General features: G+C 33.7%; 1 protein-coding gene and 1 long non-coding RNA gene across 9 annotated transcripts in view; one reads left to right on the forward strand and one right to left on the reverse strand.

Annotated features, from left to right (window-relative positions):
* The window catches only part of DCL2 (dicer-like 2), a 445017-nt gene that overhangs the window by 164460 nt on the left and 265642 nt on the right, over positions 1 to 14915 (forward strand). For all 6 annotated transcript variants that reach the window (XM_089801429.1, XM_089801434.1, XM_089801433.1 and 3 more), the window contains one exon: positions 12319 to 12418. In XM_089801429.1, the coding sequence (XP_089657555.1) occupies positions 12319 to 12418 (100 nt within the window). The remainder of the gene's footprint in view (positions 1 to 12318; positions 12419 to 14915) is intronic.
* The window catches only part of LOC149540315 (uncharacterized), a 241509-nt gene that overhangs the window by 12003 nt on the left and 214591 nt on the right, over positions 1 to 14915 (reverse strand). The window lies entirely within an intron of this gene.

A 14915-nucleotide genomic window follows, 5' to 3' on the forward strand; every position in this document is an offset into this window, starting at 1 on the left:
CTCCACTTTCTCCAGAAACTTCTAGAACATTATTTTATTTATTAAGTGACTTTATAAAATATTTATAATTCAGGTCACTTTATTAAATTAATTAAATGTAAAGTTACCTTTTAATATTTATTTATTTGATAACTTTATAAATAATTAACTTAATACCACTAATTATTTAATTAAATAATTAATTAGTCATCCTTATAAAATATTCATTATTTTGGACAGCTTAATTAATTAAATTAATTAAATCAAATTACCTCCAAAATGGGGACATTACATTATCTTTCAAGAAAGAATCCACTTACTTGTGGAGTGAGTAATGGGCAGGGTAAATCTCTAACTACACTTCTATCAAGAGCTAGAAACAATGATACCAATAAACCTTTACTAATTCAAAGGCTAGCTAAAAATATATCGGTTTGGCTCTAAGTCTAGTCCTACTTCTATATGGAAAAATGTAATGATCCCATCTTTTAGCAGTTGACCAAGTGTGTGTGCGTTAGCCTTGTTCTACATGGTCCCGAGGGCTAACGAAGGGTTTAATGGGATCCTGGAGTGTTTTGGCCTAGTCATTTCCAGTTTGGGCCAAAACGAAGTTGATTTACTCAGTTTCAGACATACTTACTATTTTTAGTAAGTCGGCAGGGCACAGTACAGGTCAATTTTGGTGATTGGAATTCGATACTCCTCGGTGAGAGCTTTCCGATGAGCTATCACTCGCATTATTCAGAGTCCGATTGCTAATACATTTTAATGCCTGAAGTTTTATTAAAGTAACGTCTAGTTAATTGTAAAATATTAAAGTGTTACTTTAATATTTATTTTATGGTAGTGTGTACCTAAGGGAGACATAAGGGGTATTTTAATATATGTTTTATATAGTACACATCTTTTATCCCACATTGCCCATATGAGTTGAGCGGACCCTTGGAAATAGAATAAAAGGAAGCATTTGTGGCTTCATTAGGCAGGTTGAATATGAGAAGAAATTGGTGTGTGAGTTGCAGCTTTGTTTTCGGCATTTGAGGACGTCTATCCTCTCTTGTAACATTCTAGACGTCATTCCCTTGGGGTTTGGCCTTTGGAATTCTTTCTTATTGGCTTCATTATCAGGCAGTTTAGTTGCATTTCCGGCTACAGGCAGATTTGATATTTTGCTCATATCTTCTTCACTACTTGTCCGACGCTTATGCCGCTTGGAGGGAATGGTATTATGAAGGTAGTGGACTGATTGGAGGACAAAGTATTGTAGCAGCAAGTTCGTAAGCATGGGCTGGAGTATTATGACAATATTGCTGAAGTAATTAGTGAGTTGATAAATCTGCTATGTATTTGATTTTATGAATTCTGAAAATAACATTTTATTAGCAGCAGTTCATTTCCACTTTGCGTATCATTGTAGTTGCTTTCTTGTTTATGTTGTATGATACCAATTCCATGCACGAAACACAACAAACAATAAATGTTTGATTTCCGGAATTATAAGGGGTTTAAAACATTAAACGGAGAAATAAGAAGTTGAATGCAAACTGTTTGACATAATTCCTTTCAGCAATTTGGTTTAGTTTTTTGGGACATCCAGGGGTGTCCATTACAAAAAACTTTACAATTAGGGCACAAAGACTCCTAAAAGTAAAAGTAACTTAACAATTTTGCGAATTAAGAAGGAAATATAAGCTATAGATAAAGCTTTTAGATATACACTTTCACAATTGCTTCTGGTCAAAGCTCTGGCTCCAATTGCTTCTTAACTCTTTTCTATTCAATTCACGAGATACAATTAACAATAACACAAGATAACATGAATCAAAGATAACTTGGATGAATTATAGACAAAGCTTACAATTCACACAAATAACAATTGTCGTCAGGAAATAATGTATCAGGATGTTTCTGACAGTGTATCGGGAGGTTCCCGACGGTGTATCAGGAGCTTACCGATGGTGTTTTAGGATGTTCTTGACGGTGTATCGGGAGGTTCCTGACGGTGTATCAGGAGCTTCCCGATGGTGTATTAGGATGTTCCCGATGGTGTATTAGGAGCTTCCTGATGGTGTTTCAGGATGTTCCCGACGGTGTATCAGGAGCTTCCCGATGGTGTTTCAGGATGTTCACGACGGTGTATCGGGAGGTTCACGATGGTGTATCGAGAGCTTCCCGATGGTGTTTCAGGATGTTCTCGACGGTGTATCAGGAGCTTCCCAATGGTGTATCAAGATGTTCCCGATGATGTATTGAGAGGTTCCCGATGGTGTATCAGGAGCTTCCCGATGGTGTTTCATGATGTTCCCAACGGTGTATCAGGAGGTTCCCGACGGTGTTTCAGGATGTTCATGACGGTGTATCAGGAGCTTCCTGATGGTGTTTCAGGATGCTCCCGACAGTGTATCGGGAGGTTTCTGTCAGTGTATCGGGATATGTGCCGTCAGGCCGACATTTATTGGGATGTATCTAGAAGGTTCTATTATTGTAGTTGACATGTTGTATGTGGCCGACGGATACCTTCGAGAAGGTTTCTCGGACAGTATTTATATCTTCTTTCGGGATCATTGTAATCATCATGATGATAACCGAATGTAATATCTTGGCATATGCGAATAATAATAAGAGTTCTGCTATTCGTGTTCGTGTTCATTATCTGTGTGCAATTTTTTATTAACCTATGCGGTAAACAACAATCGCACTTAAGCAAAGTTAAGTTTCAAATGCTCCTTTGTATTCACTTTCTCTTAAAATAGTGCTTACACAAACAAAGTTCTATTGGAACAATTTCTCTAGACCTCTCTTGCATAAAGATAATGATGATTTTACAATGAGGGGGCACTCCTTTATATAGGCATAGGAGTTGAGAAAAAGGTGGAGGAAAAAGTGGGAGCAACTCAACCAACTTTGACCTAGTCTAACTATAAAAGAAAATAAAAGGCTACATGCCATTGCACATGTAACTTGCATTACATCCTTTAACATACATGTAACTCGCACTACATGTAATTAAACTCTTTCATGTAATGCATCCTTTACAACTACCAACATTAAAAAAAAAAAACAACAAACCTAGAGATTGGTTCTCAATGCCTTAAATTTGACAATGATGTCTCGCGTTGTAGAGAAATTAGCAATTTCCATAGTCTTGAATATGGCTTCTACTCTCACTGCATTTTCATATGTTGATCGCACAATTTTAGAATTTGCTGCTGCAGTATCTAACAAGTGTTTTTTCAAGAATTTATACAAGATAAAATTGTTCATTGTGTGTGAACCAAAATCTTTAGAATCTACATCAACATTGATCCTGATTGTATATTCTGAATTTACTCTCTCTGCCGCAATAAGATTACTAGATTCATTAGTAACATGGCATCCCATCTGTTCCAAATCACAAATAAAACTTGTTTCAACTGCTTGACAATCTCCAAAGGCCATTTGCAATTTTGTGATCAGCTTCCTCAATGTCTCCTCTTTGTAACCAATGAGCCTTTGAAATCTGAAAAACATTTCACATGATGGAAGAATGTCACATGAGACGAAGGCATCTAGATCAAATTTTACCATTTCATCCTAATCATCAAGGATTTCCTTCAAATTATTTGCTTCTTGAGTCAAAGAAGAAATTAAATTTCATTCCATTTCATCCATTTCTTTGACACACCCAAGAACTGCAAATTTTTTTGTGATGGCTTGAACTCCTTGAGAAATGATTTCTTGTATCCAAGACTTGGCGGCTTCAATCAACCTTCTCTCCTTAAACGTTTGAGACATAACAACAACACTTTGAGAAGATTGTTTCTAGATGACTCCATTCAGATGAGAGACCTCCTGTTTCAGTTGATTCTTCTTTTCCCAAAGCTCATGATTGCTCTTTGATACATCAGCAATGCATCTTGAGCATCTTGCAAACAACTCAAATGTGATTGCTTTCCATTTTAAACCTTAGTAAACTTTTAGTTAGAACGAGTATGTTCTTCAATAGGTTTATCTACCAAGGGCTCAACAACCTCAATGAATTTGGTTTTATCAGAATCTACCAAAATTCTAGAAACAATCTTGTCTTTTAAAGATTTGGATTTAGTGTTCTTAATAGGAAGATTGTTGGGAAGAACAACCACTTTCATTCTCGTTATTGTTATTTTGCTAACCTATGGAGGCAGGTTGAAACTTTCATCTGTAGAAACAGGTACAGTGGAAACCATTGGCATTGATCCAAATTGTATTTCTGTAGTGACTGAGCAAGATTCATTTTCAACACATAAAGGCATAGGAATGTGTTGAGAAGACTTCGTCATAAAAAGCTCAAATCTTGTCAAAGATGTATCAAGTTGGGAAACTTGACCACTGGTAAGAGTTGGAAATTCTTCAAAAACATTTGCTAAATGATCATATTGTTTAGGTGTAGGGATGCGAGGAGCAGCAGAGAAAATAGGAAGAGTCATGATATTAAGCTCTGAAACTAGAATAGAAGTAGTGAAAATGGTGGAAAATGTATCCACATCATCATCAAACTCATGCAGAAAAAGGCTCTTCATATATAGATGTACAAGCTTGTGTAGGCTTTGGAGGAGATATGATCATGGTTTCCTCTTCTTCATTTGAATCTACTTTATCAGATTCTGTTTCCAATTCTTCTTCTGATTCTTCCACTGATTCTTGAATTGGTTAAGGAACTTGAGATGATTTAGTTCCTTTTCTGCCCTTCAATTTGAATTTGAGGGAACCCTTAGCATCAGAAGATGAGGTACCATCTTTCCTTGTGATTTCTAGTTGTGATTTCCTACTAGGAGGACCAAAACTTCCACAATCCAAGCTCATCTTAGGATTTACTCTTTTAAGGCCTTTACTTTTCAACCATTTGTTGGTGTTTACTTGGATGGATTGAAATCTGTCCATGATAGATGTACCTTCCTTTTGTTGCCATTGGATAGGAAAATGGTACTTCTTATCAAAGCTAGCTTGATGAAACTCTGGATCAAGGATGTTGCCATCATCTTCAACTTGAAAATTTGAAGGGATTTCCAATATATTAAGTTTAATTATGTGTTGCAAGGTTAATCTACAGTAGTCCATTTTCATGATGTCAAGTTCTGTCCTCATATCCATCCAAATGTCTTCGATGCGATGAACATGAGTATAGGTTCTTTTTATTTGAGAATTCATCTCTCAGTAGTCAAAATCAAATCTAGCCTTGAACTTCCTCAAGCTAATCAACTGCAACTCTGCTTCCATGTTCTTTGCTTTAGGCACATAAAGGATTGAATAATTGCCAATAGGCAAAAGTTTAGCTGAGGTAATGCCAAAATTAGGCCTATGCAAAGCATGATGATCACTCTGCATGTTTATGAGTTGTCTAGCTAACTCCATCAAGATGATTCGTTTTGTAGCATACCTAGGTAAGGTATACGGCTCACCTTTGAAATACCCAACTCTCAAGTATGTGAAATTGGGAAACTGAAGAAAGATACAGCCGTATTGGTTCACTTTCTCCCATGTTGCATCAGATACTCTTTTGATAGACAATTGCTTATTGAACAAACATCAAAAACACCCAAGGAAGGCATCTTGGACTCTTCTGTAATGAAATTTACTATTTGCCAAAGTAATTTGGTCATAGTAATCCCAAATAGGAACCTGAAGACGGTCTCCCTTGGTAGAAAAATTTGAGAAAGATCCCATGAAAGAAGCAATGTAAACAAGATAAGAATTCATATAGAAGGGCATTGATGTTCCCATATTGCATATTTGCTGACAAAGTGCAGTACTGATGAGTTCTCCCTAAAAAAATGTGTTCTTTATTCTCCATAATTTGAAAAATAAACTTATACATCCATGGTTCAAAATTAGTAGAATCCTTAAGGCCACAAATCCTGCTGAGAAGGATGATGAGATCCTTATTTTCTTGTTTGAAATTAGACTGATGAACGATCTTTGGCCATCAAAAGAAGTTGCTTCTCTTATTGTCTAACCAATAAAGGGTGATAGACTTTTGCTAATTATCTTTTTGCTCATTCCAACATGTCAATGATGATTCTTTAGTCAAATTAACACATTTTGCTTTATATGGAACCTTGAAAATTTTCTCAATGACCTCAAGATCAAGGCTAATGATAACCTTACCGTCAGCATCTTTGATGGTCTTTGTCTTAGGAGTAAAACGTCGTGCACATCCATAAATGAAGTCATGTTCTATAGCCACTATAGGAAACGTAGATACCAGGTGAATGTTGCTTCTCTTAATGCGCTTCATTTCATTACTAGCTACAACTTCAACTCTTTGTAGAAAATCAGCCACATCCACATGACCGATCTTTTTGTCCAACACGTTATCCAAAATAGATATAATTGAAGAAGGAGCTTCATGAGCGAATTCTTTATCATATTGATATTTCGTTTTGCCTTTGGATTTGGATGATGAGGACATGTCTTGTGATTGCGCTGCAACACAAAAATCCCAAAACGCAAATACATAATCAGAAGGAATCTCCATACAAGTGAATTCCGGATCAGCAATGAAGATTCGAAAATGGATTGGAGAATTCATAAATCAGACAAAGTGACTTTAAAGAGAAAACATATGCATATGCAGTGGAGTGTGGAATATGGAATGAAATGGTATAAAGTGAGAAAATGGAAGATGAAATGAAATGGTATGGAATGAGAATGCATGAAGGTGAAACCCATGGGAATGCATGCAAATGAAAATTGCTGATTTCCAACGTGACGTAGGGTTTTCAAGGCATTATTGCATTAAAAATGAGTACATGTAAGTGCAACATGTAATGGGAGATGGAAAGTGGAATGAGATGCGAAAACATGTATTTGCTCATGCAGGCGCAAATGCATATGAAAGGATGGAAATGGAAAATAGAAGTGAGATAATGAGTTTTATAGTCACTTTTGGTGAAAAGGGGAAGTCAAAGTACATGGAAGATGAAAATGACATCTTTTTGACTTTTCAAAATATGACTTTTAATCAAAATCGGACCTTATTTATGCAATTACATGTAATGCTTTTCATGTAATTGTGTCATGCGAGTGGATGTAGAAAGTCAGATGGGTGAAAATGGAAGTGGAAAATGGGATTACATGCATGTGCAGATGATGAATGAAATTGAAAAACATGTAATCGCATTTTTCAGATGGAATGTGAAGTGTTGTGACATGGAAACAGAATGTGGAATGTAATGATGCTTTTGCATGTGATGAAGCAAAAACAAGTTCTTGGGAAAGAACTTGCAATTTCTCCAAGTGGAGAAATAATGGCAAGCAAGCACAAAACACAAAACACAAAAGAAACAACATACCTTTGGAAAGTGACTCAAATATACCAAGATGCAATATACCTCAACACTCGAATTCAAAATTGGGACTTGGGAAAGAACCAAAAACATGAAAATGAACAAAAACTTCATTTTTAAAAAAAAATGCACTTTCCATGGCAAAGATTTTAACAAGTGGCAACCATCAGGCAATTTCATGCATAAAATCAGCAAGATAAACATGAATTTAAAGCAAGAAAGAAAGAGTTAACTTACATGTGCCAAAGATGAAGGGAAAAGATGCTCCAATGTTTATAAAATTATTCCAAAACACTTAATACTTTTTTCAACTTAACAAATTCAAATGGGAGAGAGCAGCAAACAAGGAGAAGTTGTTAGAAGATGCCATAACTTGCCCTATTCATGCTCCATAATCCAACGTTTTTGGGTGTTCATGCTTGTGGGACGTTTTTGGCAAAAACATTTTTCTTCGTTATGCAAGATCAAAACATTTTGATCATAAAACACCAAAATATGAATCACAATGCAATGAAACCTCCAAAATTTGCCAAATTGATTTACTTGGGAGGAAAAACATGCATTAAAAGTGGATTTATTTGCTGATTTCTCCAAAAATGTGCCCTAGAATGAAGCTTTTAGAAACATTTTTGAGCTTGATAAATCCATTTTAGAAGTAAGATAAATCATTGCCAACCAAAAACGTCTCCAATGGAACAAATCTCATGCAAATCCATTGAGAAAATCTCAAGTTATGATCAAAATAAGGTTTTTGGAGGGCAAGAGCATGTTCTTCAAAAACCGACTTTTGAAGGGTCAATGCATATATTAAAACATGTCTTTTGATTTAATTAGATCTTTTGAGGTCACTTACATATTTTAAAACATGCATCTCTCCAAAATCACACTTTTTGGGTGCTATTACATGTTTAAATATGTGCTTATAGGCAAAAACGAACCTTTTGGAGGAGGAAGCATATTTTAAAATGCAACTTACTTTTTAGATATTTAAGCATGAAAGCTTCACTTTTGATGCCATAGCATCAAAATGGTCCACTTATGATGAACTTTTGATGTAATGACATCAAAAAGGTCCACCAAAGTCAACTTTACATGCAGTGACATGTAAAATGTCCACTTTTGATGGATTTCACATGTTATTGCATATAAAATGTCCACTTATGGAGACTTTAAGTCATTTAATTCACTTAAAATTATAAAAATGTTAGAAAATGAGTTATAAATAATATTTATTTATCATATTTTGAAATATAACATATAAACATCATTTAAAAGTAACATTTAAATAAACATTTGATTTTTAAAACCAAAAATTAAACTTAAACTATATAGTTATATAGTTAATTTAAGTGAAAAATTTAAAAGTAACTCAACTTAAAATTATAACATAAAGTGCACTATAGTCACTTTAAGTTAAAAATTTAAAGTTAAAGTATCTTTAAAACATAACAAAAAGTCAATATAAGTTATATTTTGCAAAAAATGAAAGTCAAATTGAAAATATAACATCATATTTTTAATTTGTGCTATTGCACGCAAAAGGTCCACTTTTGAAGCACTAAAATGGGCATAACTCTTGACTAACAATTTCGATTGACCTCTAGGTTAGATCCAATCGAAGAGAAAAACGAAAGGCATGACATGAGCAAAACTAGAGAACTAAAAAAAGCAAAACACAAACTCAAAAACAAAGAAAAGGATGATGAAGGTCTCAGAAATCAAGCAAAGGCTTAATAGAAAGGAAAACGAAAAAGACTTGACGGAGGCCTTCAATAAAATTTGATATATGAATTGAAGTGTATCAATCGATCAACATTAAACATTTAAATATCAAATTCAAGTTTAGAGAAACACAAAACTAGCTTGGAAAAGTTTCGTGCTGTTACCAACATTTTGTGATGCCAAAATGTAGGGCAACAAACATAAATAGTCAAATCAGAAAATAGTCAACACTATGATGTACCCCCATCCTTAGAAGAGGTGGTGGAATCTGTTGCATCATTGGGGATAGGGGAACGGATTGACCAAGTCCTCAATGCATCCCTGTCTCTGGGACGTGGGGCAAAAAGAGGGGGCGGGGGACACATCCGCGTGTTAATATGGTAATAAGTTGATCATAAGAGTCAACTTTCCTTGTAAGACATGAAATATCAAAGGGAACTAAGTCATGACCGATAGGAAGGATATAAAGGAAAGAATTTTCCTGCATTCATGGGGGGTATATAAAAAATATTGTGCAAAAAAGTCGATAAAGACAAAGTAACACAAAACTGAATAACAATGTGTTAAAGTGAATGAAGGAAAGCGGTGCTGCTTACATTTAAATTGGATTTTGAAATAAGCGTGGAGATGAATTAAATAAGATAAGGTCCTTAACCATCCTTGAAAAGGAGAAGATAACCCAAGTGGCTAGGAAAGTATTATGTCATTGCTGAAAGAAATAAGAAATCAAACATGGGTATGCCCATAAACCCCAATCTTAGGAAGTAGAAGATATATTAATATTTATAAACTATATCAATTTTGATAAATCTAATTATATTAATTTATTAAACTAATAAACAATATATGTCAATAAAATTCTAAAACATATTAAAATAATAATGATGCTAGTAACTTTGATAGGTCAAATGTAATGTCAATACTGATGTGTGCGTATATATAAATTTTTCGCATTACTTATGGTCATATATTAGTAATATATACATTGTATTGATATTATATATACATCTGTAGGAATATATACATATAGACATATATAATAAATATTAAATATATGTATATTAAATCAATCTATTCCATATAGGAAATAATTATGTAATAGTAATTAGCCTTATATGTATAAATATTGTACAAAGGTAGAGGGTACTATCTATCTTGCAAGATAGCTACCAAGATTTGGACTCATTTGTATAATAGTAATTAGCCAGACAAATCTTAGTAGCTATCTTTCCAGTCGATTCTTCTAAGAGCATTTCTTTGGAGATTGATAACTTGAAGAGCATAAATGCTTCCTAATTATGTTCATCAAACTTGTCCTAGTCTTTGCCAGCCACCATGAGACAAACAACTTTACCAAGTACAATCTGGTTCAGGCACCAACACTTGAAGACTGTAAGCATGCGATATATCTACATGTTGTAACTATTGTGATTGAAACACTGACTATTTTCCAACATGATGTTTGTCAACAATGCCATCCTTCCATTTTCTAATGCACAAAAAATCAGCTAACAAAGAACAATAAAAACTAAATTTTTAACAAAACGAAAGGTTGTCAAAAACCTGATATTTTTACTCCAACACAAATACCAAGACATTGTTCTATGGAAAGCAACTCTGATTTATTAATAAGAGAAAAAATAAAAACCCTTATTTTTGTTTAAAAATAGAAAAAAAAATTGTAATAGACTAGAGAAATCCAAGGTGTGCATCTGACAAAATGCTAGCTAGAAATGACAAATGGTTCTGTGGAAGAAACATCAAAAGCCACAACATAATAGAAGCCCTAGTTGCATAGTATCCCCAATTTTGAAAATAATTGAGTAAGAAACACTTATAAAACATGCTTAGAATTGAAATGTGCATTGTTGAAGTCTTGACTCAACATCTTTGTAGAGGATTGGACAACTTTGGTTTGCGAAAGAAGGAAAAGATGGCCTTTTCCCAGTCTGGAAGAATGGATGTGAACCTGCATAGACACTACTACAAAAAACACAAGTGCAATCTATTGTATGGGCCAAATACTGGTAAAAACGCTGGTACAATACGAAGAAAATATGGCACAGAAGAAACCCTTTTGAAGCTGCAAAATGCGGTTTTAATGGAAAAAGCAACACCTTTAATAAGAAATGTTGTGTAAAAACACCTTGGCGGACATGGACAACCTCTAATTTTTTTTGAAAAAACTCAAAACAATGGTGCTCTTTGTAGAAACTTGCATCTCCATTGTGAAGAAATACTCTTTTTTCTTATTTCATTGAAATCCTTCAATTTTGCACTTAGTTTTTAAAATCTTAGATTTTCAAATAAAATCATTGATTTCTTAAATTTTAGAAAGATTATATGATTTTTCTTAATAAAAAAGGGATTAAAAAATGTCTAGAATTTTTGCTAATGGCAACCCTTGAATTTTATGAAATGAAAATCTACAAAAAAGTTTACTAACCTCTAATACCATGAAATGGTAATTCATTATATTTACAATGGAGAGTAAAAGCTACATTTATATGAATTAAAAGAAGAATATGTTTAAATGAAATAGTCATGAACTGAAAGAAGAAATAGAAACTTAACCTACTAAATTACATTAAGTTACCACTAGATAAGATATATAAGCATGTTACACTAATAATGTTAGTATTTTAGACCTTTAGTGTACTTGTACCATTTGTTGAATTTTTCTTTCTGCCATTAGAGGAGTAGAGTTCCACTTTGTTGGCTCTTCATTTCTAATTTCATTATGCAGCTTTTATTTTGTTAGCTATATTGTATGGTATCTTGAGAACGAAGTAATAGTTAACATGTTGTAATACTATTATTCCAAATGTGCAAAAGCTTGTTACTTTTTATTTTGTTGATTTAGCAATACATCTGGTTTTCTTGTACGTCTTATTCATATTTTGGTGGTGGTTCATGGTAAAACACCCTTTATGAAGTAAAACCAAACAATGAAAGTTAAGATATGGTACAATGTTAGTAGCTGTAAACCTATCACCTAATGCACTTATTAAGCTACATATACAATGCATTTTTGTGTTTGATGTCCTGATTTATAATTGATATTCGTTAGATAACATCTCCATTGACTGTATTATTAAACCTCTAAAACCTTTATGGATTCAAAAGGGAAAACCTTAGTTACAATTGTTTCTAGTTTTCTTAGTTTGTAGAAAAATATTTTTTAATGTTCCTTTAGATCAGTTTAAGGTGTTGTATTTAATGTTTTTATTATACAGTTTGTGGTTATTAGCTTTATGATTAAATATTCTTTTATTAATGGAATTTTATTATGATGATTTATTATGTATGCAAGATGAATCTTGGCGATGTGGAAAAAATCTTGACAAAGATGTTGTTTCTGGATATTTGAGTCCAAAGATTCAATGTCTTATTCAATCACTAGTGGAATATAGGTAATATAAAATCTCACAAGTTACCTCTTCCATTTAATTATATGCTGAGATTCATTTTCACTTTTATTGTTGTTTTTAAAATCTTTTCCATGGAAGCTATTACTTCTTTGGCATATTTATTTTTTAATCTTTTGTAGAAATGTTTGTTTCCATTTATGTGGAACATGGCTTTTTGTTTCATTCTGGGATATATTATGTTGGATTGAATTGAATGACTTTAATGACCGGACTACACGCCTTGTCACACTCACAAGCAATTGAAGTTTTTGTTTGGAACTTGTGGGATTTTAGTCTTTAATTAGTTGTCATGTCCCCTTTTTGAAATAGAATTAATTAATAAACAACCATAGTAAAATATAAAATAGAAATAGAACAATATTGATGATAATAAATATTAGTTAAGTTAAAAAGAGAGTCAAAAGGCATCAATGGAAAAGTTGTCTTGTCTTAAACTGAGAGTTATACAAGGGAGAGCTGAGAACACCATTTGGGGAAATAGTGGAAGGAAAGGGATGAGATTAAGGAAGTGAATTTCAAAAGGTGAGAGGTTGTGACTCTTTGATAGGGTTGTAATAATAAAAGTTACCTATTTGAAATGGTTATGATTATGCAGGGTTATGACTCTTCAAAACAATTGTAATTATGAAGGGTTGAGGCTCTTTGAAAGAGGATTAACTATGAATGGTCATGATTCTTGCTAAAAGGCATACATGATGAATAGGTGTGACCTCTTCCTCACATGAGAAGATTTAAAGCAGTAGAGCAGATCTAGTGCAGACTTAGAGTAGGAAGGATCTGAAATAAGACATGTGAGGGAAGAAGAAAACAAAAAGAGGATATGCAGATGTTAAATGAGATATGTGCCAATTTGAAAAATAGTTAAGACAACTTGATTAGTGAGAACTAGGCAAAGGTTAAATGAGTCAAAGGGCCTATCGTTGTCAAACAAATGAATCTTCTGATGACCAAAGGGTGTAACCCTTTCAAAAAAGCATCAACAAATAAAAGGGTCCGACTCCCTACACGAGGAAATTTTAAGTACAAGAAGATTCCATTTGAAGAAGAAATAAAAAGAAAGTGTGAATCGATTGAGAGAATAATATATTATTTCCAAATGCAACAATGAAGATAGTAATAATACCTCACAAGATAGGTAGTTCCTTCGGTAGAATGGACTATGCTACATCGTACAAAGATAAGGGACAAGTCTTGTGATGGAATGGGTCATGTTATATCATAAAAAGACAAGAGACCTGCATTGGCATCGGCATGAGTTACATCATACAAAGCCAAGGGAATAAGTGCTGTGGTGTAACAGGTCATGCAACATCATAGAAAGGCAAGAGTCTTGTAGTGGAATAGGAATGAGCTAAATCATAAAAAGGCACTATATGTGAAGGATAATCCATATGGAAGAATTATTATGAGAATTCATACCCATATAGGTTGGTTTGCCTATGCTTGTTCCTTATTTGATGATTGTAGGACCTAAATCAAGGTTTACCTTGTTAAAAGGCATTTTAAGTGGCAAAGGTATATCTCTAACGATATTACAATTCTCATTTTAATGGAATTTGTGATTCTAGGGAAAAAATTAGGGCAATCTTTAAATGGGGACATTATAGTGGTACCTAAGCATGTTCTTGCATGCTTGAGGGACATTGTGATGAATAATTGCCCCAATAGTTGAGTCTAGTCCCGGTTTGACATTCTAACCTCTTTTAGGAGAAACAAATTATGTCCACATTTTCAAATGTTTGCTTTATGTTTTAATTTATATGTTATGTGCCTAGATATATACATGTATTTTATGTATTATACTCAGCGTTGGGGTCATCACACTTTGAAAGGGTTTTAACTATGAATGTTGTCTCATCAAAAGGGTCATGATTATCAATTATACGACTCTTCAATAGAATTGTGATTATGAAAGGTTGTGACTCTTTGAATGAGGGTCGACTATGAATGGTCATGGCTCTTGATAAAAGGCATAGGTGATGAAGATGTGTAACCTCTCTCTCACACAAGAAGATATAAAGGATTAGAGGAGATCTAGTGCAGGTTTAGTGCAGAAAGATTGCTTTGTAATAAGACTTGAGAAGGAAGAGTAAAATAAGAAGAGGATAGGTAAATCTTAAATGGGATGTGTGCCGATTTGAGAAGTTAATACATTTTTTTAGTGAGTGAGGTGAAGATCCAACAAGGGTGAAAGGGTCAATAGTTGTATCCTTTTTATTCTAGTCCAATGCAATGCAAACTTATCCTATGTATCTAGTGGTAAAATAATGAAAGAACAAGTGAAAATAGACGTGGCCATTATTGCTTCAAATGTCTTCAGATTGATCTTCATTTAAGCATTGTCTTCTTCACTCATCGTTTACAAGTGAACTTGCAAAGGATTGAAAAGATTTGTTCGAGCTCTAGTTATGAATCTTATCATATGCCCATCATTAGAAACATAGTGTATTCCCTGCAATGTATTGAATTAGTGTGAAAT

The sequence above is a fragment of the Cupressus sempervirens genome, chromosome 9 (assembly GCF_028749045.1).
Source record: "Cupressus sempervirens isolate cs-2001-9-10 chromosome 9, ASM2874904v1, whole genome shotgun sequence".
NCBI lineage: Eukaryota > Viridiplantae > Streptophyta > Pinopsida > Cupressales > Cupressaceae > Cupressus > Cupressus sempervirens.